At 38.5% G+C, this 27,512-nt stretch overlaps 1 protein-coding gene across 25 annotated transcripts in view; it reads right to left on the bottom strand.

The window, feature by feature from the left end:
• Positions 1-27,512, bottom strand: part of camk2b1 (calcium/calmodulin-dependent protein kinase (CaM kinase) II beta 1) — a 56,729-nt gene that overhangs the window by 8,022 nt on the left and 21,195 nt on the right. For 4 of the 25 annotated variants that reach the window (XM_057326974.1, XM_057327025.1, XM_057327070.1 and 1 more), the window contains 11 exons: positions 26,011-26,083; positions 21,826-21,928; positions 21,566-21,649; positions 19,399-19,493; positions 18,535-18,657; positions 18,347-18,430; positions 18,222-18,264; positions 17,352-17,441; positions 12,251-12,288; positions 6,855-6,923; positions 465-513 (listed from right to left, as the gene is read on the bottom strand). In XM_057326974.1, coding sequence (XP_057182957.1) covers positions 465-513; positions 6,855-6,923; positions 12,251-12,288; positions 17,352-17,441; positions 18,222-18,264; positions 18,347-18,430; positions 18,535-18,657; positions 19,399-19,493; positions 21,566-21,649; positions 21,826-21,928; positions 26,011-26,083 — 851 coding nt within the window. Of the gene's footprint in view, positions 1-464; positions 514-6,854; positions 6,924-9,640; positions 9,674-12,250; positions 12,289-17,351; positions 17,442-18,221; positions 18,265-18,346; positions 18,431-18,534; positions 18,658-19,398; positions 19,494-21,565; positions 21,650-21,825; positions 21,929-26,010; positions 26,084-27,512 lie in introns of all 25 variants that reach the window. The other 21 variants (XM_057326995.1, XM_057327042.1, XM_057327085.1 and 18 more) reach the window with 12 other exon arrangements.

The following is a 27,512-nucleotide window of genomic DNA, read 5'->3' as shown; positions in this document are numbered from 1 at the left end:
ATGATGACAGAATTTTTATTTTGGGGTGAACTGTCCCTTTAAGAGTTTGGCGTGACTTCACTACAGTTATGATTGGTGGTTCTCAACTGGTACATCGGACGTGTTTACAATAAACTTGCTTACTGTGCTAAAGTTAACAAATTTTCAATCTTTATTCATATCAAATCTTTATTCATAAACTGCATAGGCCTACAGAAGAAAATATTACTATAATGATAATCAATACTGAACAGGAAAACATTTGGTTACTAAATGCAGAAAAAGCTGTTATCCTAAATGCCGTTGCATTGTACATTGAAAAATGTTTTAACATTTTTAACATTCAACTCTTTATGACCTATTCTAAACGCACTTATTTTTGGGCCGCCACCCACTAGTTGAGAACCACTGGCTGTAATCCATTTTGCAGAGTTGCTGTATTTTGTTGTGTGTATGAAAGCTGAACACGGATCATTGATTCTTACCCTTCATTTCCTCGTCCTCCACTGTGGCATTACTGCTATCCGACGACTCCTGAGATAATCACAGATCACAGTTAGGCAATGCATTAACATTTCGTTGAAAGAACACCAACTAGTGCCAAAGTCCTCACACGCGGACACACAACATAAATTATCATCTCAACAGCAGAGCACTGGAGATCACACACACAATTAACCGTTCCCTGATGGATGGCAGCGTCGGCAAGACAATTAAATCACACTTGTTATATTTGTCACGCTCAAACACCATATTGAACACATGAGCACACTTTTATAAGTACTGTACTGTATATTTACAATATATAGCATGCCTGCTTGTATCTTATTGCTTAATGCTACAGCTCTGAGGAAGAATACTACCTTCTTCTACTTAAATACTACCTTCTGAATGCTACCTACTGAGGGGGAGGAGACCATGGTCACCTGGGAAACAGGAGAGTGCACCTGTCACAACGTAACCGTAACGGTCAGCAAGGACATCAGCTCCAGCTGTAAATAGGCCATCTGTATGTGGGACAATATTATAAGATGCTCCTGAAAAGGCTTTTGTTCTCTTATTCCATCACCGACCTATAGACCTTATTATACCTGTACTAAGAAACTGTCAAATGTGGAGAAATGGTCGGATCGAAAAGAACAGAACCAACGGCAGAAGATCTTGGTGCAGATCTCATCTGAGAAACTCAAACTCTTCCTAGTGGGACAAGTGACGTCATTGGATACTGGCCTTATTCCTTTCTACGCCCTCTTGTCTCTACATTTCTGGTACATTTGAGTTTAATTTCGTTCATCCTTTCCATAATAAGATGACCTCATTTAAGTACAACCTCAGCATATTTCTGTGTGTATAAATAACAAGCACAATTTATGTATCCTCATGTCATCCTGTGCCAGTAGCTGACAAACAAAATAGCAAAAACATTATAATAATATAAATATTATAATTAAAGATGCTCCAATTATAAATTTCTTCACAGATACCGACAGCAATTATTCAGAGTGATAACTGCATTTAGAAGATTAAATTAATATTTCTTAACTTTCTGAATGTTATTATTTCATATAATGACTATTAATAGTAAACATCAAACTGGTGATGTTTCTTAACATTTTCTATATGCAGAGCACAAATTCATTGCATTTTCCTGTCCTCTTTTGATTGACAGCATATATCGGCCCTGATCATCGGCTGTTTTTAACTATCGGCTGTTAGTGTCAAAAATACCTTTTATCGGCCGTTACCGATAATTGGACGATATATCGGTGTATCTCTAATTAATAAAACATAATAGAAACATTATATATTAATATATTATGACAATATAAAAATCTAAATAATATTTGACCCCAAAAACACTCACAATAAGGAGTTCCAACTCAAAGCAGCATTTGTGTTTGTACTTTTTGTAAGTAAATAAAACCCTTTTTAAAAGACAGGAGTAAATACTTAATAGTACACACTTCACCTTTAAAGCTAAAGCAGTTTGCTTTAATAGCTGCACCTTCAATTCCCACCACAAGAGGTCTCTGCGTCTCAGTCTTCATGAACACAGAGATCTGATCCAGCAGGTTTAATATTCTTATCATGACACACATTTCCAACTGTTGCTCTGCAGCCTCATGCTGCAAACATCTGATGTGTCAAGTATCATTTCCCATCATCTAGATCATTAATGAAATTACTATTAAACAGGTCTCCTTTAAATCAAGTATGCTCATTTGCATGTTTTGTTAGAAGGCAACACCTGTTATTAGTGTAATATTAAAAACAATGCAAGAAACTTTAGAAGGGTCATTCATGCAGCCATCACGTACACTCAGATGATGTCAGTGTGTCACGTTAGCACAAATGCGTTGTGGGGATGCAGATCAAACAGGACGAATGGTGGGAAAGAGGGGGTTGGAGGGGGTACCTTAATCCCATCCACTACATTATGGATGACAGTGGTCTGTGCCTCCTACAGAGCGACAGGGGAGGAGGGGGTGGAAAAACATGAGAGAAAAGAACATGAGAGAGAGAGAACGTGTGTGGGTGGATGGGTGTTTATGATGCCAGCCCAGTAAAAAAGAACAAGCAAAACAAAAATTACCAGTGGTTCAACAGCAGACAGCTTCGCCCTTCAATCTTAAACAATTACAATTACTTTATAATCTAAAGGATATAACATCTCTCACTCGACAACAAAAACTACGTTTCGCTATTTCACTGTACGTCACTGCGATTTTCAACTGTTGCGGTCAGTATCGCATTGCAATTATGTGTTTATTTTGTTCTGTCTCCTCCGTGTATGCGTCATCCCTGGAAACCTGCTGGCTAGACGCACATCAGACAGCATAAATCTGTAATGCCCAGTTTCTCTTGCAGGAAGTAACATTCTCTCACTGTCCAATCAGCAGCCTGCATTTCCCATCATTATGAGGTATTCATTGCCATGACAACTGTTGCCCGGTGCAACAGGCAGCAGTTACAAGCTAAGGTTGTGATGATGAACACGAAGGGTCGACATACGGATGTGTTGCGAGTGCTAACACACTAACACTACTTTGTAATGGATTTGTGATGTGTGTTTGTGTATGAGGTAACAGATGATGCGCGAATTGAGGGATGAAGCAGATGTAAAATAAGAACCAATGTTCTGTATATATTACTGTATGTGGTCATAGTTGATAACAAATAATACATACACATTTAAATTGCGTTTGATTTAATTTTTACAAGCAAAAAAGCTGTTAAAGTTTATAAGATCAATTCATATCTGTGAATCAGTTCCAAACTGTTTCTCCAATGAACTGATTCACCACTCAAATATGCTATTTTGTCACATATTTTCGAAAAAATAAATAAACTTCATATAAACATGATGGGCCCTATTGTGCGCAAACATGCCAAATATAAAAAATGAATGGATTACAATGTAAAAGATTATTATTGTGTACATAAAGATAAAAATCCGGCTTGTCATGCAGATGATCTGCCCACGCGCTTTAACCTCAAGCACGAGCAAATGCGTTTCCTCTCTAGAGAAGCGTCCGGTCTTTGCTCTTGCAAATTCCGCCGTGTAAGTAGCGAATCTGCCATAGCGCGAGCGCAACTGGCTCTTAAAGGGAATGAGAGATGAGACTGGTTTACTGCACGTTACGCCTAAAAACACCCATTACTCATTAATCGGAATCGGGACAACCTGTTCAGACCATGCGTCTAAACGACCATTTTCTGTCGTTAAATTAGCAAAAGTGGATTCGGACATGCCCTGAGTGCACCTATGCCGTGTGCTTTAAACCATGCGCTTAGATCGTGAAAATAGGGCCCGATATGTGCGTGTGTGTCTGTGTGTTGTATATATTTAATATAAAGCCGCGGGAAAGATTAAAAGACCATTCAAAATGTTTTCAGTTTTTCTGAATGATAATTTTTGCTTTATTCTGTGAAATATTTATACCAAATTTCAAATAGAAAATATTGTTTCTATTTGCATTTATTTGTAGAAAATTAAACTGGAGAGCCAGGTAAAAAACACAGAAAAGATGCTCTGCATTTGTATTTGACCTCAAATGCTGCAAAGAAAACAAGTTCATATTCACCTTTAAGCAATACAACAGTAATATTTGTTCATACATTTAGGAAAAGTTACATTTTTTAAAACCTTTTTTATGCGATAAAAAATCAAGGTTATTATCAAGGTTAATCAAGGTTATACTAAACAGTTTTCATGTGTATTTTCATGCTATAAGTCTTTTTACAATGACTACATTTACATGCACCCTCATAATGCGATTATAATAGGATTTTGGCAATACTGCCAAATACACTTTACCTCATGTAAACGCAATCATTCTATTTAAACAATGTGATTAAGCTCATAATCGCAGTAAGCATAATCGAAGTAACATATACGCCGGTTTTAATCGCAATACTGTATGAAGCCATGTAAACTAGGGGTAATTCTAAAAAAAAATTTTTTTGTGAAGTTAAGTGCGTTTGTTGTTGTGCTTGTTTCTGTGTGACGTTAATCAATGGCGCACCGCTACTTCGTTTTAGTCTATTTTGCGAGTGAAACTTGTTTTCCGGCTGCATTGAGTCCATGAGTCCATATGACTAAATAATCCTGTTATTTAAACATGCCATCTGGCTGTTCTGTGTGTCTGAGTGAATGAACTGCACAATTTAACGTGCTACACACGTGGTTCTCATGGATTTGTCTGTGTCTGCGCTGTATGAGGACATGAACACATGAACTTTATCTCCAGAGTTGCTCTGAGAGTTTATTTAAGAACATTTTACTGATTGAAGCTATGTGAAGCTATCAAACACACACTAAAAAATAAGTGTCTTCCGACGACCTGCCAAAATAAAAGTGGTTAACAGTAGTTTTATGTGGACAAATATATTACTATTTAATAGTAAACAAAAAAAAAACGGAACTTTGAAAATTAAAACTAATTTAGGTAAACTAAAAGTTAGTTGTGTACCTTTGAAATTATTCTTTCTATTTATGTTTCTTATTTAAATTGTTTTATTATATTGCATTTTGAATGTAATATGGCAATGGAATGTACTAAATGTGTTTAGTTTTCACAGTTATTAATGTATGCAATTTAGGCAATAAAAATGTAAATTTTTCAAAAAGGAAACAAATTAGTTGTTCATTTTAAGAGACCTGTATTATTTTCTCTTGTATATTTAGTATTGTATTTAATAAAGAAAATGTAATTATTATCCGAATTCTCAATTAATCGATGGAATAATTGGTAGAATACTCGATTACTAAAATAATCGATAGCTACAGCCCTAATGTAAACACCTTAATCGCATTTATGAAGCTCTGATCAAGGTGCGCATGCGCTTCTGTCATGCGCCTGAAGCGCAAATTCATGGCAAACATGACAGTCTGAAGTTTAACAGTCAACACAGCTTGTTATCTGCAGTCTCTGCTCCTTCATACAGAAACAGCGTGAACGCGATGAGCGTACACCACCGTTGCGGAGACATTTTCCATCATATTTCTATATTCAACACGATGCCGAATAACCATAAAATACGTCCACATAACGGTGTTTTGCATTTGACGCGAATATATTAAAACGATAGCCGTAACACACACCCACTGTACCAGAGAGCACCGTTTGTTCTCTGTATTATAGCAAATAATCAGACTAATAAAACTTCCATGTAAACGGGAGCAAAGAGGTGTTCTCATGTCATGTAAACATGTTACTGCGATTAAGTCCTTACTCTCATTATTGGAAATATTCGCATTATTGGTGCTCATATAAACGTAGTCATTGTTCTTGGATGACTTTACGTCAATCCTGAGGTTTGATTTTGTTTAAATTCAACAGACTCTGTCCTGGAAAGACCACAATACATCTAGAAATGCTGATTAAATGAAAATTCGGAATGATCTTTTAATTTTTATCCGCAGCTGTATATGTGTGTGATGTATATATTTAATACATGAAAACTTGTTGTAGGTAAATATTTTTAAACGGCGTGGCAAATCGCTCCACTATTTTAAACTAGATTCCTGCTATTTTAGTTCTTATATTAAACATCGTCTAAAATAACATTCACTACATTCAGCCCTATCTCTATCATGGCCGAGTCCTACACAGTTAATAGTACAACTGAAGGGGAAGCTATGAAACAAAGCACTAAGGCTAGAGTCTTTACTGATCATAAACACCTCCTCACTTCACTTCAGAGGTGGGTAACTATATCTGCACCATAAAACACTCTACACTTATAGCCCCACACAGACAGCAGGATACAAACTGCACACACATTTGACCACGTGTTGAATTAGCTGTATACGCTGGAACGCATGTCATGTTTCCAGCGGTAACCTCCTTTCTAAAAGTGACAGCTCACCTTAAACGGAAAATTCTGTCAGCCTTCACTTAGCCTCATGTTGTTCAAAACATGTTTAACTTTCATTCATTAAATAACTGATCCACCAATGAAATCAGACCTTGAAATGCAACATGAATGCAATTTATGACGAGAGCGTGTAGTGATATACCAAAATAACTAAGCACATATGAATAAACAGTACACAAATATTGAAATCTCTGTAACATTGTGACCAGGACACTGAAAGCAGACTTTTTTGTTTCTTTAGTCTTTGCACACTGCACATGATTTAAAATTGATTTTCTAATCTAATTTATGAGCGGCTGTTCTCACTGTCACTTAGCAAGTAACAAAATAAAGTAATAAGATTCATTTGCAGTTTAGCAATACTGGCTTTAACACACAGCACACACAAGAACACAAAGAGAATTCAAAGCTTAACATGGATGCAGGTACAGTGATAGACAGAAGGTAAAACGGAGGAAGTGACTGAGGAGTAAAGGATTTAGAGAGGTAAATACCAGTGCAGGAGAGGGAAGGTTTCCTTTGGGGCTGGTGACTATGCTGTTTTTGGTGCTGTTTGTCTGGGGCTGTGCAGGGAAACATAACACACATTCAGTTAAGGGTTTGGTTAAGAAGGAATAGAAGGGAGAGACCGACATGCATGCGCACAACAAGAGTGACCATCTGTTTTAAGAGGTAAATGATGTGCCCGCTGCGCATTTACTGTACATCAAACAATGTTTTTTTCCGGAAACATTGTTCTGCAACAGGAAAGGGGACAGGGTCACTGAGTGAAGTCAATAAAATGCTTTAAGCCAATTAGACTTGTAGAGGCAAATGGGTTCTAGATGCTTATTTGTACTCTGGGTCCCTGGCGGTAATGGACTGTCCTCTTTCTCGGTTGCCTCATGTAAGAGCTGTTGACAAGGTTATTGGTTTACTAAAACTAAAAATAGTGAAACATTTGAGATCAAATAAAATGTGGCCCTGGACCAAAAAACCAGTCATAAGGGTCAATTTTTTGAAATTGAGATTATACATTGAGATTATACATGCATTTATAAGCTTTCCATTGATGTAAGGTTTGTTAGGATAGGACAATATTTGGGGAAAATACAACTATTTGAAAATCCGGAATCTGAGGGTGCAAAAAAATAAAAATATAGAAAAAAATCACCTTCTTCACTTTGACATTCAAAGCACTGGGCAGAAATCACATCGCGTCAACACCAGCTGCGGGCCCTCGTGATGCTTTGTTTTCCTTAAACAGTCGGATTTCCCTGGTCCGCACCAGTTCTAAGCCGCCCGCCACCCTTTTCCCCCTACGCGCCTTGCCCCGACTGACGCGGCCCTTAGAGCCAATCCTTATTCCGAAGTTACGGATCTGACTTGCCGACTTTCCTTACATGCCATTGTTCCAACACACCAGAGGCTTTCACATTGGAGACCTGCTGTGGATATGGGTACGGCCCAGTGCGAGATTTACACCTTCCCCCGCCAGATTTTCAAGGGCCGACGAGAGCTCACCGGACGCCGCAGGAACCCATTCCAAGGCGCCCTGCCCTTCACGAAGAAGAGAGAACTCTTCCTGCGCCCCCATGGCTTCTCCGAGTTAGTTTGCGTTACCGCACTGGACGAATCGTGGCACCTGTCTCAGCCACTCCGGGTTCGGGGATCTGAACCCGACTCCCTCTCGATGGGCCGGGGCTTCCAAACGGCGTTAGCCCATCCCTTACGACCGACTGACCTATGTTCAACTTCTGTTCACATGGAACCCTTCTCCACTTCGGCCTTCAAAGCTCTCGTTTGAATATTTGCTACTACCAGGGCTTCTTACCCATTTAAAGTTGTCCATCAGAGGCGCTGTAGCAGGCCATTGCTAAGAAGAAACAGGTTTGTTTTAACGCTCTCTTTTGGCTTATCGCTGTAATGATGGTGAGGAGAATAGATGCACCCGAAAGCAGAAATTCTAAGCTTTACATAGATACCAAACTTGAGTGGGTAATTCTCAAAGAACGGGCAGCAGCAAGCCAAGTTTGTAGGCGTGTTTCCGGCCATTTTTGTTCGCGAATGTGCTGCAATCACTCAGAAAAATAAGTTTTTATATATTTAGGGTAGGAAATTTACAACATATCTTCATGGATCATGATCTTTACTTAATATCCTAATGATTTTTGGAATAAAAAAATAAATAATTTTGACCCATACAATGTATTGTTGGCTATTGCTACAAATATACCTGTGCTACTCATGACTGGTTTTGTCATCCAGGGTCACAAATATCGGCCTTAATATTATTTGAAAAAACTAAGATATAAAAAATTTGAAATGTTGCCTCAGCAGTAAACTAAAATAAGCTGGACGCACTAAAATGATTGACCGAAAAAAATAAAATCGAAACTAAAAATAAATTAAATGTACATAGCGATATAAACAATAAACAAATAAGTAACAAAACGAGCAAAGCACAAAACAAAATAGATACAAATTTAACTAAAATTATCATGAAAATAATGAAAAACAAAAATAAATTAAAAAATGAATGACCAAAAATTCAAAATATGAATAAAACTACAACAAAACTGAACACAAAACTATTATAACTCTGGTTGTTAGTATAGATTGTAACTGCATGAGGGAGGTTTGGATCAATTCCTAACACAATAACAACTTCTAGATACTCATAAACAAGAAATAATCACCAAATAAATAGACAAAAAACACACGCACACACACTTTGACTTTGGCACTATGGACACATACACACACCCCAACAGTATTTGTAATTGATAGAGCACTTTAGAGAAATTCATTAGCCATTGCTGAACATTCTCAAAAATCATAACAGTTGGTTTTTGATCTCCATGGACATCCAGTTTTATCCAAGTAAACAGGCCCATTACCAGTGGTATACAACTAGGAGCATTGTCCTGGGCCATATGATGAAGAAGACCTATCAAGGCCCACGGACATGGGTACCACCTGTAAAAATGATGTACTGGGCCTTGCAAGCAAATGCAAAGTGAGGATGCAAGCAGTTTGAAGGGTTTGGTGCAGTTGGAATAGAACAAATTGGATAGTTCAAACAAGAGAAGATAACTGCATGTCTATTCTGCAGAATGAACATGCAGAATGAAACCCAGAAGATGTGTGGTGTCCGTGGACATTGGTCACAGATATTCACACAATGATCTAAAGAAACGCAGGATTTGAAGGAAGAGTATGAGGGAAAGTGGAGGCAATTACAAGGTACAAGTGTAAAAAGATGTAAGAAATAAGGCTGTAAATGGAACAAGATTCTCACCATGTACTGAATGGTAGAGCTCGACTTCCGCTTCTAGAGAGAAAATGAGAGGGAGAGAAAATGAGAGCGCGAAATGGAGGGGAATTTGGGAAGTAGTGAAACCGTATACAAGTATATATACAAAAAAAGAAATTGTCTGGCTTGTTTGATAACTGTTTTTTCAGAGTGGAGGGTCAAAATTTACATCGCTGGATTTTGCTGATGCATTTATAGTTAAAGTCAAAGACTGTATGTGAAGTAAAGGATTTAAAGGATAATTTGTGGGGGAATAAGAAGGCTTGGGTTCAGTGCAAGACTTGCTAGCAGTACGTTGCTAGCAGGACAATGTAGACTTGAAGGTTCTCCTATAAAAAGGAAATTTGGGAAAACCCAAGAAAAAGGAACAAGGAAGGGTAGTGAGTTCAAGTGGAGGAGCAATTGGGATGAGGAAAGTGTGGAAGAAGGAACAGAGACACATGCTAATAGCAAAAGGAAAGGTAAAGTAAATAATCAGTGAATGCAAGACTGTTACTATCCTTTCAAAAACATGGTCCCGAACCAGTTACAAAGTAGGAATGATGTGTAAGGACAAGCAGGGATGCTAAGAGAGAAAAGCAAGCACTGACTGTGCGGATCAGTGAATTTTTTTGTCCTAACAAAGGGCAGCCAAGAACTGGTTATATTAAGCACACAATGTTCTCAGAAGCGCTTTGCTTGAAAACGCAGCCGCGTAGCCTCCAATCATCGCGACCGCTGAATAAAAACGCCTCTGATTCTAAAGCAGAATTACATAACCAGTGACAACGCAAACATTCAGGCAGAAAGTAAGAAAGTCAGCTTCAGTTCATTCGAAAAATAGTGACAACACCTAAAAAAAGAGCAGCTTATCATGATCTTTTGAGATGAAGCAAAAAGGTAAAAGGAGGAGAAATTGTAAAAGGGCAGAAGAAGACAAATCTTTTAAAATGGCTGGAGAGGACGTGGGGGAGCCTGTTGCTAGGCGATGAGAGGAGCGCTGTGCTGCTATTTTCGTCTCAAGAGTTTCGAGGGTTTCAGACTCACGGCTATTCTTGGAACCAGAGTCACATTCCCCGCTGAGCTATTTCTCTGCTCAAACACACTTGCACGTACATAAATACACACTGATTTAGCAGGTGTGTGTCTCTGAGGTGGTAAAGTGGAAACAGGTAGCAGGGAACGTGTGTCTGTGAACGCTCTAAATGAGATTGTAAGTGAGAAGCGCAGAAAAAGTTCATTTCTGAACTTTGGTTTTTATGAATCAAATTACTATAGGTCTTGTGGAAGATTCCATAGATTCCGCAATGGCATTACGCCCGTGGTGGTTATATCATTCTCCTTAACATCTCTCACACACCCACAGGCGCTGACGGAAATAAAACCTCATTTCATCTCCTCTTTCAGGGGTATCGCTGTCTCTGTGACACGATAGAGCTCGATATGGTGTACAGTAACACCTTGTATCACCAAAAATGTCCAGCAAATTCAGTTAAATACTCATTGGCACTGCTTGCGGGGAAAAAAATACCGTTTAGACTTTTAGCAAAAGGAGTAGCTGGTACTAAGGTAATCTTATTTGTAGGTGCAAAATCAACAAAATACTTTTCTGTAACTGTAAATGCTAATTCAAAAGGCAAATATTATGAAGAATAAGTGATCAAATTTAATGGTTGGAGGAGTGTAGAAATTTGTGAATTCCTGCAGAAAATCCTGCTTGGCTTTTAGAAATTACAAGCAAAATTTCCTATTTATTTAAAATATTCTGTCAGAATTCAAACACTTAATCATTCACAGAATTGTATCAAATTCTGTTCACATCCTATTACATATTTCAGCGAATCTGAAAATGGTTTCAGCTACAAATAACCATTTAAAACATTGTACACAAATTACATTAGTAACATTAATTATTAGTAATGCTTTTGAGTCATAGTTACAACAATGTGTACACTGTAAAACTTTGCTGTAATTTCGCAGGTTTGCCAGTAACTTACTGTAGATTTAATGTACAATTTCATAAAACAAGACTAAATATCTTGGGTCACTTTTCTTTTAAACAAGAAGTTTTCTATATTTTTACAGAAAACAAGAGAAAAATGCTTAAGAAGAATGTCATTTTTTGCAGTGTTGCTGTGCTAATGCCAGTCTCTTCTTGCTTATTTTGAATCTCAAAAGTCAAAGTGTTTTAATTTTGATTAAAGTAATTGAAAACAGTACTAATTGGAAAGTATATTAAGTAGTAATTAAATCTACAGTAAGTTACTGCCAAACCTGCTGCAAAACTACAGCAAAGTTGTACAGTGTAGAAGAGGTTAATTTGCTCTGTTATCGATTATATGTAACATCCCTATAATAGGATGATGTTTCTCGAAGACATCTTTCATTTTACCTGTACACACAAACACACACACAAAACAGAAAATGAAGTGACAGATAGAAACGCATGCAATAGCTAGTGGAAATACTCTTAACTCCAACTAACACTGATAGCTTACGCAGCGAAACAGCAGGAGGGAAAGACAGAGCGAATAAGACGTGAAAAGAGAGATGTTATTGAGACGGTACATGGTCAGGTCTAGGTCACAAAGGTCAGAAGTTCAACGGATCTCTTACCTTAACGTCTGCCTTTTTGTTCAACAAGCTCTTGGCTGCTACAATGGGAAGAAAATAAAAGATGAATCAGCGAAACATGATCAAACACATTAAAATATCAACAAATGTTAAAAACCCTGTTGGGCACAGGGTTGTGTTTCAAATAGCAAAGCAGATTGCTTGAACAGATTATAGTAACTTTAGAGACAAACGTGATAAATGATTTACAAAGTCAGATCTCAACATGTATCTCAATACATTATCATAACGTTTAAGATTTTTTAACAAGCATTATTTAATGCTTAACAGATCATTAGATCATGTAATCAAAGTTAAATGAATTTATTATCTTTACTGTCCATTATCTAAAGGTCTGATCAGCATTATATAATGCAATAGTTTTTGCTATTACACGGCTCTCTGGAATCTTTCATTTCTAAATATGTTGTAAAACAGATCGTCTAACCAAGAAACCCATTTTCCTCAAAATACATGCTTGCGATCTGTCTCTGCATGAGATAAAGAGATCTCAAATCCTTATTTCATGTACAGTATTTATTTATTTGCCGAGTGGCCTTGTAATAAGCGAGACAATGTACAGTCAACTGGCCTTTATTGCTAAAGAAACCCCTTCAGGATACAAGATAATGACCGGTTATCTAGTACTATTATCTGACAGTACTTAAAGACATCATAAAAGTTATGAAAGCTATCAGAAAGCGTTACCCATCAACTACACACAAAGCATTTTGTGAATCTCACAAGACTGTACGTGGCAAGACATTTTACCAGGCTACATATATTTAATAGTGTCCTGGCAAAGAACAATTGGTGCTGCAGACCTACTGTACAGTATACGGTCTGAGCATCATACATTTCACAGATTGCATATTATTTAAAATGAACTTATCTTTAGATTCAGCCAAACAGTTGAGTGTAGTTGATGAAGGAACTTCTCAAAAACTACACAAAATAAGGTGTTTTGTTGCATCACTGGGATAGTTCACCCAAAAAAGAAAATTCTGTCATCATTTACTCTTGTCATTTCAAACCTATACAAATTTTGAAGAAAGTTGGTAACCGAACAGCGCTGGCACCCATTCTCTTCTATTGTATGGACACAAAACCAATGCAGGTGAATGGGTGCCAGTTCACAACATTTTTCAAAATATCTTCTTTTGTGTTCTGCGGAAGAAAGAACGTCATAGAGGTTTGAAACGACATGAGGGTGAGTAAATGATGACAGAATTTTCATTTTTTTGGTGAACTATCCCTTCAATAATACAGCATAAAAGACCCATCAATGTGCACAAATCTGACAGAATCCAAGTCAACTATTGCTTATTGTGTATTAAAAATACATATGCAAACAAACGCATAACCATCCCTCAATCCATACTGCATGCACCGTAAAAGTCCTTCATTTACATTCTTTATTTTTAGTTCCTCATAGAGCCTCAAAGGATGACTTAGTTAGACAGTTAATGAAGCACAAAAGACGTCTTGAGCTTTATTCCTGGGCTTAAACATCTTAAATATTCTCTGGAATAGACTACAACTCTGGGCTGTACTAAAAATGAATCCAGCTGAATCACCAGCCAAAATGTTTAGTTTATGACTTCAGGTGACATTCATAAAAATACTGTAGAGACGAATAGAGAATTTTCAAGCCTAAGTGGAACATGTGCTGTATTTCAGCAGATGAGTGTCACAAATGGAAGAACAGGGTCATAGAAGGTGGGTTTTGGATACAGATCCTCCTAGAGCTGTATCTGGGCCACCAACCCATCCATCTGGTTTCCCAAAGGGATCAGTGATGAGAAATGAGCATGCGTCCCTGTAGAAAGAGCAGGAGTAAAGTAACATCTAATACTCTAGAGTGAGTCGAGCTCCTTACCTTGCCATTAACACAGAGAGCAAGAGGAAGAGAGAGAACGGAGAGAAAAATAGAGCAATGGAGAAGAAGTCAAAATACCAGAGTGCTATTGTTGCCTCTATGAACAGTAAAGCTAAACACATCTATGGAGCTCTATATAGAGCCCAAAAATAAACAAAAAAGTGCGTTGACTTATTTTGAGACTAGTCATCATTTTTCAGTGGGTTTCTATCTACTCGGCAGGGCTAAGTCAGCACAAACAGGACTTAGCAAAAATAGCAGGCGAATACAAGGTTTGTGCCAGGCTGTTTTATATAAGCAGTTTGACTACTCTAAAATCGACCCCTCCTGTGCTTTATAAAAAAAAACATGCAGCACCAAATCGATCACGTCATGATAAAATTGACAATTTAAATGCATCCTGTGCCACAAAAATGAGCCATATCACTCTACTGAAATACTAACTTACATGCACCATGTCATAGATTATAATACAGTAGATACATTATATAATCTTATGTGTATAAGATTATACTCTGTTTATGTCAGGATTCCGACTGATCCAGATTTCAGTGCAGTATGTAGTGTAACTGCCTATAGCGCAGCGGTCTGGTTGCTCAGGCTGGAGGTAGTTGGGGGACAACAGAGACTAGGCATAGGTATGGAGGCAGCATCAGAAATGAAGCACGGCCTTCACATTGAGCCACGGCACACGCTCAATGTAGCAGCTCGACCCTTTTACTGTACATTACTACCGTTAAACAAAAAATAAACAAACATTTTATCTTAAATCATTTCCTGCCTTTTCGAGAGGTGAAACAATGTCAACGGGTTCTCCTGCAGAACAGCTGTTTTTCTGTTATATTCATGCTACAATTAACACTTAGTTTGTGCCCCGCAACCCTACAGTACGTTCAAATACACGCATGGTCATTTGCTGTGCACTAAAATGTTTATACTTTCCCATAATGTATATTTTTACAGCGAATCATAAGCAGGCAAATTAGGACAGCAAGCGCTTTTTTCTAAAGCAGAAATGATGTACCGTATATTAGATATCTGTTCTGGAGGAGATGCAGTAAATAAAATGAATAATAACCTAAGGGGCAAGAAAAGGTTTAGAAATCTAAACGCTGTTGATCAAACGTTTAATTACAGGCATGTGAGCCTAGCTTTTATTGTGATTAATTGCCTACATCAGGGAAGTCTACAACGCAGCAGTGGAAACCAAATTAAATATTACTGTATACTTGTGGCACAGTATGGAACAGAATGAGATACTGCTACCATATGTTTCCCACAAACGTGTACTGAATATTTTTTCGTATAAATACTTCGATACAAAATCTTACTTTAATTTTTTATTACTTTGTATTTTTGTGCATGTGTATATAACAAATAAACCTATTCTTTGAAACAATAAAAATAAACTTTTGATACAGTAAGTACAGTTTCCAAAAAGCTTTGACCATGCACAAGTGCACCAGATTCGTGTAGCCCATCATACCCCAATGTTAGTGAACATGCATTAGTCCAATCTCCCATGCAGCATTCAGCACAACAGCAGGCAGACTGTTCCACCCCTAAAACAGGGGTGAACTTCAACTTCACAGACCATATATTAAAGGCAGAGCAATGGAAAGGAGGAGAGATGCAGAGACCGAAACTCAAGATGGCTTATGGGTGTCAGATAAAAATGGCTAAGAAAAGTGATGAGGAGATAAGAATAAACCAGAAAAAAGTGATTTATGGAGCATATGAGAGGGAAAAATGATGGAGAGAAGCGCAGAGGCTGCAAAAAGAGAGTCGGAAGGGAAATCACATTCATTATGCACATGCCTCGGTGTAGAAACTCTGTGAAATTAATAAAAGATGAATGAAATTGTGACGACAGTGAGGATGATGGACACCTGGAGGATCACGCTCTAAAAACGCAGGGTTGTTTTTAACCCACACTTGGGGAAAAACGAAACGCTAGGTTATAAATGAACATATCGCTGGCGTCCTTCTGAAACCTCGTATCTCCATATTTCATGACTTCTTTTCCATAAATCATTATTATTTGTCACCCTTTATGTTTGTCACTTGGTGTTTGCAAATATCGAACCAATAAAAAAGTGCTAAAGTGTCATCATTTTAAAAAGTACTCATTTAAAAAAGCTAAAGTGGTTAAAATCAAGTTTTTAATGTTGTTTATGTGGTGTTTTTAATATGTTTTAAGACAAACCATGCACATTTATAGTTTTAAACCATTGCTGAGTATTTTCTCCATAGAGCTGCACTAAACCAAAGACAATAAAAAATGCGGTTTGAACCTGCTCCGGTTAATGATGTCATAAACCTGTAACCAATCACATCATTTGACCCCTGTGGATCAGCAGTTTGAGGCATAAATATGCAACGATTGCGCATAGATTCGGGCTAAAATGATCACTGCACTGCTGTGTCAGCTCTCAGTTGCACTTTCAGTTTTAACAGCGTCTGGAACTGCCGGGTGCGACTGAGTGGAGGCGGGGCTCATTTGAATATTCATGTCTTTGCGTATACTTAATGAAGCTGAGGTGTAGAGTTACATTCAAGCTATTTTAGGGCAGTCAAATATATTTGGTAAGATATAAAAAATATGTAATTTTAATGGTCAAGTTTTAAGGGATAAAATTACCACAGAGGGAGTTTTTCCAGTCCCTGAAAAACTGTGAATTTGGACATTGGAGGTTTTTGGAGGACATCTACGATATGCTTGGTTGTTTTAATGTATCATGTGGTAACAATCAACCCAGTATTTTTTAAGAGTGCAATGAGATGCTCCATGTGACGGCTGACGTGAACTGAAAGCAAAATGAGACGGATACTGACACTGAAGTGTGGAGGACAGGATAGAGAGAGCAGACAGATAAGGAAAGACAGGTAAAGGTAAGGGGTGAGTCATCATGCTGTAGCCCCATGCAGAGACAGTCATGGACTGGAAAGTGACAGAGAGGATAGAAAGAATGATTGGGGTGAAAAATCAAAGAGGAAGGGAGAACAGAACAGGGAACGTAAAAAGAAAAATAATCAGGAATGAGAAAAAAGACAAAAAAATGAGAGGAAGGGGAAGGGAAGGTATGGTAGAGAAACAGGATAAACTGAAACAAAATGAAAAAGTATGTTAAGTACAAGAAGGGAGAGAAGAAACGAAGGGGAAAACATGTTGAGGAGTACAGACAGAAGGAGGCAGAAGATTTGTGCCCTGCAGGGCGGCACTACCTTGTTCCACCAGCCCTGCTGTGGTGCCTGCAGCCGCGGCTACCGCAGCCGCAGTGACCGAGGCGGGAGATGTGGTCTGCCTGCTACCCACTGACACACACGCACGCACGCAGATGCATACGTACCCATCCACACAAAACCAAAACAGAATCAGAGGAAGGAACAAAAGAGAGATGGGGAAGAGGAAAAGGGGCAGAGTGACAGAGAATCATTCATTAGTCTCCAGCAAAAGTAAGTAAGTAAGTAAAGTTTTTTTTATTTCTTTGAGAGACAAGTGGCTCAGAAGAGCATGTTTCTTACGTAGATGAGAGCTATATTTTTGATTACAACCAACATGAAACATAGATAAGATTGTTATGGACCCAGAGAGAATCCTCACTCCAAACATTCAAACCTACATGTAGAAACGTCTCGTGTTTTGACACAAAGTAATGTGATTATAAGCAGAGCCCTGACATCACAGATGAGATCGGAAAGTGCAACCTGAAGGACTTGAATTTCCATTTAGGAAAAAAGTTGGGACGTGGATGAAAGAGATGTACGGTTGGTATTACGCATGAAATCTGCGAGGTCAGAGCTGTGTAAAAGAACTGAAAAGGTTGTCGGCTCATAGTTGCACAAATACTGTTTTACGTGTTAATATAAAAGTCATGTCAACTTTTACTGAGTGACAGAAGTGTTTATTTGGAAGACAAAAGACAAAAAAAAAACACATCAAGACAGAGTGGGGATTCAAAGATACACAAAGGACTCATTGAGGAAACCCATCACAACATACACGGAATAGACCAGATCACAAAACACAATTTGGCTGTCAATCAAAACATTTCAAAAGTTAATATTGATGTTCACCATGTCTGACTAACTTACCAGAGAAGTTTCGTGACACAAGCATGGTGGTGAGGATGGCCCCCTGTGAGAAAACAAAAAACCCCGGATGAACACTCAGTGTATGCGTGTTGTAAAACTAGTGCACCTGTGTTGGTCAAACTCACCTTGAGTTTCCTCCTAGCGTTAAACTTCTTCAGGCATTCCACGGTCTCTTGTCTGTGCATCATGGAGGCCACAGTAGAGCGTTGCTATGGAATCAAATGGGGAAACGATGTTTACTGTGTCTAAACCTGGGATTCGGCGTTAGCTCTTGTTTTTGAGCGAGCGTTTCATAAAGCCGGAGAATACGTACGCAGACCCATGGGTGCTTAAGAGCTTCCTGTGCGGTGATTCTCTTGGCTGGGTTTATGGTGAGCATTTGATTGATGAGGTTTTTGGCTTCAGGAGTAACTGTGTCCCATTCGGGAGATGGAAACTACCGGAGGAAACAAAAACAAAGATATGAAAGCCAAGCTGGGGGAAAATAACTTCCTTTTGGGGGTTTTGTATTTACAGTTATTTAGATTTATTCATAAGCTGCAAGAAAATGATGTTGCTCTGTCAATAAAAGTAGCAATGCATCAAGCCATTAGATTTTTTAATGTCAAACAGAAACCAGCAAAAAAAAAAACACAAAATAGCGAAAACATTTTTTTTTACAAACTATAGAAGGCAGTAAAATTGCAATGCAGATTCTGTGTAAATAAATTGCTTACTTTTTATTCAAATAATAACCTTTTAAAAATAACCTTTAGTAAAAAAATTACGACTTGATCAACAACACAAAACTCCTAAAAAATGTCATGCACATGATTAAACATTTCTTGAACTCCACACACTGCTTTAGTTTCTCTCCAAGGAAACAGCTCTTAAAAATTCTCCTGCATTCTTGAAATATTTATAAGACAACTTGAATTGCGCAAGCTGTGTGGAGTAAGAATGTAATGCCTCGTGAGCCAATCTCAAAAGCCGTTAAAAGTCAGAGAAGTACTAAAACAGATGAGAAAATAAAACAATGAAAGAGGGCAGTACAAACTCTTCTCACAGTGCACAACTGTAAGCATGTACTTAAAGTGCATACTTGCAGTACATTTAGAGCAAGAGTTTATCAGAACTGTGGGAAACTGGGACACTGAAGGAAAGAAAGATGGATGCCAGGATAAACACGAAAACTCACATCGTAAGCTCCAGCTTTGATTTGCTGGTAGAGTTTGTGCTGATCCTCGTCCCAGAACGGCGGATATCCAACCAACAGAATGTACAGAATGACACCTTAATGAAGACATGGGAAAATGAGATCTGTTCCAAGTCTTATCCCTACCTAAGAAACCCAGGCATGCTGCCAAAACAGCAGCTGTTTCATAGACAGCAAAATGATGATGAATAAGAATACTTTACCTCAGAAGTTCAACTTGACAAAACAATCAAATTTGAGCAAGTATCCTTGGGTTTATGTATTTAGTTGTATAGGTAGTAGTATGTTTATAAAATAGCACAAAGGAAACAACACAAATATATTTTATATTTTAGCCACCCTTTTGCGAAAATTTGTGAAAATGTACTCTTGGCATTTTACCAACCAGCTTTTTGAAGTCTCACCCCGAGATGCTTGTTATACACTCACCTAAAGGATTATTAGGAACACCTGTTCAATTTCTCATTAATGCAATTATCTAATCAACCAATCACATGGCAGTTGCTTCAATGCATTTAGGGGTGTGGTCCTGGTCAAGACAATCTCCTGAACTCCAAACTGAATGTCAGAATGGGAAAGAAAGGTGATTTAAGCAATTTTGAGCGTGGCATGGTTGTTGGTGCCAGACGGGCCGGTCTGAGTATTTCACAATCTGCTCAGTTACTGGGATTTTCACGCACAACCATTTCTAGGGTTTACAAAGAATGGTGTGAAAAGGGAAAAACATCCAGTATGCGGCAGTCCTGTGGGCGAAAATGCCTTGTTGATGCTAGAGGTCAGAGGAGAATGGGCCGACTGATTCAAGCTGATAGAAGAGCAACTTTGACTGAAATAACCACTCGTTACAACCGAGGTATGCAGCAAAGCATTTGTGAAGCCACAACACGCACAACCTTGAGGCAGATGGGCTACAACAGCAGAAGACCCCACCGGGTACCACTCATCTCCACTACAAATAGGAAAAAGAGGCTACAATTTGCACGAGCTCACCAAAATTGGACAGTTGAAGACTGGAAAAATGTTGCCTGGTCTGATGAGTCTCGATTTCTGTTGAGACATTCAAATGGTAGAGTCAGAATTTGGCGTAAACAGAATGAGAACATGGATCCATCATGCCTTGTTACCACTGTGCAGGCTGGTGGTGGTGGTGTAATGGTGTGGGGGATGTTTTCTTGGCACACTTTAGGCCCCTTAGTGCCAATTGGGCATCGTTTAAATGCCACGGCCTACCTGAGCATTGTTTCTGACCATGTCCATCCCTTTATGACCACCATGTACCCATCCTCTAATGGCTACTTCCAGCAGGATAATGCACCATGTCACAAAGCTCGAATCATTTCAAATTGGTTTCTTGAACATGACAATGAGTTCACTGTACTAGAATGGCCCCCACAGTCACCAGATCTCAACCCGATAGAACATCTTTGGGATGTGGTGGAACGGGAGCTTCGTGCCCTGGATGTGCATCCCACAAATCTCCATCAACTGCAAGATGCTATCCTATCAATATGGGCCAACATTTCTAAAGAATGCTTTCAGCACCTTGTTGAATCAATGCCACGTAGAATTAAGGCAGTTCTGAAGGCGAAAGGGGGTCAAACACCGTATTAGTATGGTGTTCCTAATAATCCTTTAGGTGAGTGTATAGTATTAAACAAGGCGCTGATATCTTATTTGATGGTTTCTTTGTTATGTGGTCAAGTCAACAATTTTCACATTTTTAAATAACATTTATGTTTTGTAAAGAAATAAATATTAAGCAAAAATGACTTTTTATACACATTGCTTCAAATAAAAAGCATCATGAAACACCCTACATTTATTTATTATTATTATTTTTAAATAACCATTTATTAATTATTTTTCAAACTTGTTGCAATACTGCCGGGTACTGCATTGCATAAATGCCAAATTTGATCCGCTCGTCTTTGTTGAATAACCAGAAATTGGCAAACAAACAGAAATGGCCAAGCCTCATAAAAAATACTTGATTTTGCCATATGTCTATGCCTATTTACAGGTAGACAGGCAGCTCGCTGAGTTTTACAGCACAGCTTTTCACCAGCCAAAAAAACTCGACAGTACCCTCACAGCATCGCTTTGTCTCTACAGAAGAGGCATGTGCATGTCAGTGTTCGAGTTTGATTACCGCAGGCCCAGATGTCCACCGGTTTGCCATATGCCTCCTTCCTCAGCACCTCAGGGGACAGGTAACCAGGTGTCCCTGCGAATCCTGTGAAAACAAACACAAACACAAACTTCTGGGTATTCTGACCACAAAGCAAAACAGTGACAAAAATGGCTTGCGTAGATGTATAGACAGGTAAAGGTGTTTGTGACGGAATGTGTTAGTCTGCATGTGTGCACAGGAAGTTAAAGGTGTATGTTGCTATAGCAACGATTGCATACCAAACCATGCCTGCTGGTCTCCCTGCACCTCAATGGCCAGACCAAAGTCGGCCAGCTTCACAGCAGCGTTCTTGCACTTACTGGCCAGGAGAAGATTCTCAGGCTGAGGGGAGAATAAAGACAATTCAAACACACTCAGAGTAGAGGTGCTGCACATTACACATGCAGACACAATACATAGTGCTTTTGAGACATCTATCGCATTTACAACCAGCAGCCATCCCTACCTAAAATATATACACTCACCATTTGACATAAAAAAATAAAAAGGTACAGTTTCCAAATAACTTCTGTATCTAAAAAAATATACTGTAGATATACACTTGTTTGTACAGCATACTGTACTTCCATATTATGAATTATTAGCTTAAAAAAGAATGCAGCTGCAGCGTTCACAATGTTTCTAAATAAAGACTAAAATGAGAAAAGATATGAAGGCAGCATTTGTCAGCACTGGTAAAAAGATGTGCGTTTTCTTCTGGAGTGACCCAGATTATCCAGCCTCATTATTCTCTGTCACTGATGGATGCTAATAATGTGATATCCCCTCTAGTCCCACTGCCTTTCAATACTTCCGCTGAACGCACACACACAGTTCTTTTCTAAATCAAAATGATACTGAATGTGATCTGTAAGATCAGGGTAACAAACCGACGATGCTGTCACACGTATCCACTATAAACGCTGCAGCAGATAGTGACATTGGATGCAGCTTTTCCTGCATTGCAGTGCTTGGTGCATCTACCATCCGCTGCCATATCTCCCTCTTTTTCACTGTGTAGATATTACTGCAATTATACAGTAGTTTCTTGCGTTTTTTAAGGCTGTAATTCACTTTTCACAGTATTGTTATGAGCCTTAAACAGTCTCTTACACTATTAAGAACCCAAAGTTTTACTAGTTTCATAACGCATTTTATTAAAAATATATTATCTCTAACCTCATAAGCACTGTCTTACTAACTCTTTCAAAGAGAGCTTAAACTTGTGTGCTGTCGAGGGCTGGATCACCAGGAGCTAATCCCATCCCTAAAGCTCAACAGTGGGAGGTATTTTGAAAAGCAGCTCCTTCTGAGAGATTCTGGTACATTTACATTTACGCATTTGGCAGAGGCTTTTATCCAAAGCGACTTACATTGCATTATACTATACATTTGTTTCTAATTATGTGCAATCCCTGAGATCGAACCCATGACCTTGGAGTTGTTAATGCCAAGCTGTAACCACTGAGCTACAGGAAAGCTGAGAGAAGATCTGCTAAACTAGCTTCTGCTGTAAAATCTACTAAAACTGACTTTCCTAGCATCAGCACCTCTACAAATTCTGCAACAGCTAAATATTAGGGGACGTATGCATATATTTGAGTCATGACAGTCAACCAGTTGGTTCTTTAAGGGATAGTTCACCCTGAAAATCATCATTTATGCACCATCATTTATTAAAAACCTGTATATGACTATTTCATCTCTTTAAAGGGGTCATATGGCGCGAATACGTGTTTTTCTGTGTTATAAGTTGCCCATGCATGTATAAGACACGTAAACTTGCAAAACTTAAAGTGTCGAAAAAAGATGCATTTAATCTAAAAAAGCGAATGCTTACCCAGACCTTCCTGAAACGCCTCGTGTAACCACACCCCCACAAATCTACGTCAGTTCGTGGACTGATTTGACTAAGACCGCCCAAATGTATACGCAAGTGGGGTGGGCGTACCTGTCAGTACAATTGCTCTGGAACCTGATGATCCAAATATGGTAAGGGGCGTTACATTTCTGTCACACGCTTGCAGTATTCCACCAATCACTACGCACTGGTTAACTGGCCAATCATAGCACACCTCGCTTTTCAGAGTGATGAGCTTTGTTCAAAATCCACACGTTTCAGAGAGGCGGGGCAAAGAGGAGATACAAACGTGCACGGTATGTGGAAAATACAGCGTTTTTGAACCTTAAATCGTGTATACACATTGCATTACATCTAAAACAAACGATAATATTCGTTTTAGCCGTGTCATATGACCCCTTTAAAGAGGGAAAAAACAACTGCGACCAAAAACGTATTTTTTACGTAGCGTTTTCATTATTTTACACATATTTGCTGTAGTAGCATGTGTGTCTATGACTATGATTCTGATCTTGTGCTTGAAAAGGGTATTTGTGTCTGTGAGCGCGTGTACGATCTCCTCCTCTTTCTGCAGTGGCATTCCTGTCATGCCCACTCAGAATCCTGCTGTGGAGGAGCGTGTGCCACAGGCATCCATTCAGATGGGCACTGTGGTGTGGGCAGACACTCACAGTGTGAAACCAGAACATTGGTGCTGCCAGAGTACAATACCAACATGATCGCAAAAAGCACATTTGATTCCTTTCCAACACTGATTTCATTCTACACAAATACATTGAGAGAACAAGTCAAAATACTTTCAAAATACTTTTGAAAGGTTCATTGCTGCATAATTACTAAAATAAGTGTACTGCATTTAAGATCTCAAAATAATTCATAGGTTACATACTGTGTGAGGGATTTAGATATAAGAGGACTTTTTTTTTTAATGGTCAAAACCTTGACTTGTTTCAGGACATCTGATATATACTTAACCTTAAACATTTTGATCTAAACATTTCATGTTAAAGGGACAATTCATCCAAAAATGAAAATTTCAAACAGTTCATGGCCACCATTGACTACCATAGGACAAAGACATTTATAAAGCAATTTCTTTCTACTGTTGAACACAAAAGAAAACATTTTGAAGAATGTATAAAGCAAATAGTTTTTGACTACCATTGTAATTTTTTTCTACTATGGTAGTCAATGGTGGCCAAGAACTGTTTTATTACAAGCATTCTTCCAAATATCGTTCTCCGTGTTCATCAGAACCAAGACATTTATACAGATTTGGAACAACTCGAGGGTGAGTAAATGATGACAGAATTTTCATTTTTGGGTGAACTGTCCCTTTAAAGGAGTTGTTCACTTCAAAATAAGCTCCCATTGACTTTCCATAGTCATTTTTATTCCTACTATGGAAAGTCAATGGGGGCTTATTTTGAAGTGAACTACTCCTTTAAATAGACACGTTTCTACCACCCACACAATTAAATTCACAGCCTTTTCACAAACATATTTTCTAAAGCATAGTGACAAAATCATGTACAGTACATACAGTAAATGTGCATTTATTCAGGTCATCATCAAACCACATATACATGCATTCACAAACAACTAACAGGAGATCACACTCTCCAAACACGTAAACATGCAGCGTGCACTTTGAAGCAGTTTTTAAGCATCACCCTTTTCACACAACAAAAGGCAAAGCACCGATTACGTGTTTGTACAGAAGGCATGGGAGTTTTTTTGACACTTACTATTGCGATAGCAAACTGAACACAGTAACACAACTAAGACACTAACTAAAAAGAATAATTTAGCTCATCAAAAATCTCTAAGCAATCCAAGCTAAAATTTGGCTTCAGCTGCAATACACGGCAAGTCACTAGTTGAGTTGTTTATGTTTACGACATTTCCCAGAAGCACACTGTGTGATAGAGAAAGTCAAAGGTCAGATAGGAGCAGTGCAGTGTGCTCAAACCTGGACATGACGCTTGGTCTGGGACTTGGTACCTGATGTCTAAACTGACTTTACAGATTGACTTTAAAAGAGATTGATGTGGAACTTAAAATAAAGCAAAGAATGTGCTTTAATGATTTATTATCAAAAATTACTTTAACACACACATAAATGTTTGTACTAAATAAAGACATATTGTGCAACCGTGACAACAAGCTGTATTTTTACTGCTATATTACAATTAGTCACTGACATCCACTGTTCTGACAGACAGCAAAGAAATACTTGCAGACAAATTTAGAAGTGTTTCCTAATCAACATTTTACATTTCTCTTCAGTTCAATCTTACCTGAACATTCATGAAAGTGATTTAACCACTAGTGACGGCCACACACCGCAACACACACATACACTGTGCGCTATCACTGTGCGAAATGGGACTGACCTCCAATGCATTTCTACAGCAAGCCAATTGTGGCACCAACAACGATCTGTTACCGCAATTACCGCAGTCACTGTTACATCCACACAGTGATAAACACAGATTTGTAGGTACTGACTTTTATGAGCACACACTTGAGGAATAGTGAGGACATGACACCTGTCACTTACCTTCAGGTCTCGGTGCACCACACCCATTTGATGGCAATGAAGCACCGCCTCCAGGATCTGCTGGATGCAGTGACTGCATGCAAACAGCAGGGGGCGCAAGTTAGTCTGAGCAATGCTACAGTCCCGTGCACAGGCCAGGGGTTGGGGTATTTGGGGCAGGAAAATAATTAAAAAGGAAAGGGGCGGGGCATCTTTCTAGTCTTAAGCCTTGCATCTGAATATTAGCTTAAAAAAATATACACTAGATTAAAAAACAACAACAGCAACAATACACAGACTGCTAAATGTCCCGTCAGGTTAAGGGTTTACGTAAATTAGGAGCAAGAATAACAAATTTCTATTTTCACCAACTGAGAGATAACGGGAGCAACGCATTGTGACTAATTTGGAGTTTTAGATGGTCCTGTCAACGTACAGTAGGTTCGTCCACTAAAAATAACCACAAGTATTGAATAGACAATGCATTATAAAATGTAAATAACAAAGATGTGCGTTACGATTCAGAGTAAATGTTTACAGAGCACACAGTGGTTTGTCTTTGGTTGAAATATTAATAAAGGGATGCAATGTGATTGTGTGGGTGCTAAACACAGCAGTAAAACGCGTGTACACGCATGTTAGCCAGCTGTCATGAGACCACCGCATGTTGTCATGCACGGGTACAGCTCTACCGCGAGGCAAAACCTCAAGAACAAAGGTTGTGGTATTTGACAGCCTGGAACCAGATCCGACACTCAAGTGATAATACACAAAAGTCAGGGGGTTGTGAAACTATTAATTCATTATTTTAGAATCGTTTAAGAGGCCCCAAAGAGTTAAATCTTTCAACATTGGGAAAAAAAGGCTAAGATTGGAAATGTTATGCGTGTTATATTCACACAGCACATGGAGGGCTAAGAGCGACAGAGGGGCTTCATTGGCTAAACCGAGAGAGCGTTGTGTGAGTTTCCTGCATGTGATGTCACTGTGAAAACATGAATCTTTAAATTGTATTGTAAAAAAAAAATGCAGCACATAAAACACGAAACTATTTCATTAAAGTTACTAATAACAACTGACATAGTAAACCGATATAGTATTTAGTTGATATAACAGTCAAATTTAGAGTATTCTTACTGAAGATCTGTGGAAATCCAAGTGTATTAACAGTACAAGTTTTTTAATAAAGAACTCCGAGCAGCACTACAGATATGGAGAGCACTGCAAAAATAAAGTTATAGCCGTGATTATTATTATCCACGTGTAGAGAATGAGTTTGCTGGCATGTGTGTAAAGTTCTGGTATGGCAGTAAAGTTCAGGGCTGTAAATTAAAGTGCCGCATTTGCTTTCGAAATGTCTCCCATTAAAAGAGCACGATGTGTGACACCGCGCCCGAGCATGTGTAACAAACAATGTTGAATAAACCCACATTTGAGAGTGAATCTGCATGTTTGGACTATGTGTACTGAAAGAATGAATATGATATAAATTCATAAACAAGTAGGTTTTGAGGATTTGTGAA

The sequence above is a fragment of the Triplophysa rosa genome, linkage group LG2, assembly GCF_024868665.1.
Source record: "Triplophysa rosa linkage group LG2, Trosa_1v2, whole genome shotgun sequence".
NCBI lineage: Eukaryota > Metazoa > Chordata > Actinopteri > Cypriniformes > Nemacheilidae > Triplophysa > Triplophysa rosa.
This window is presented reverse-complemented; position numbering and strand designations above follow the sequence as displayed.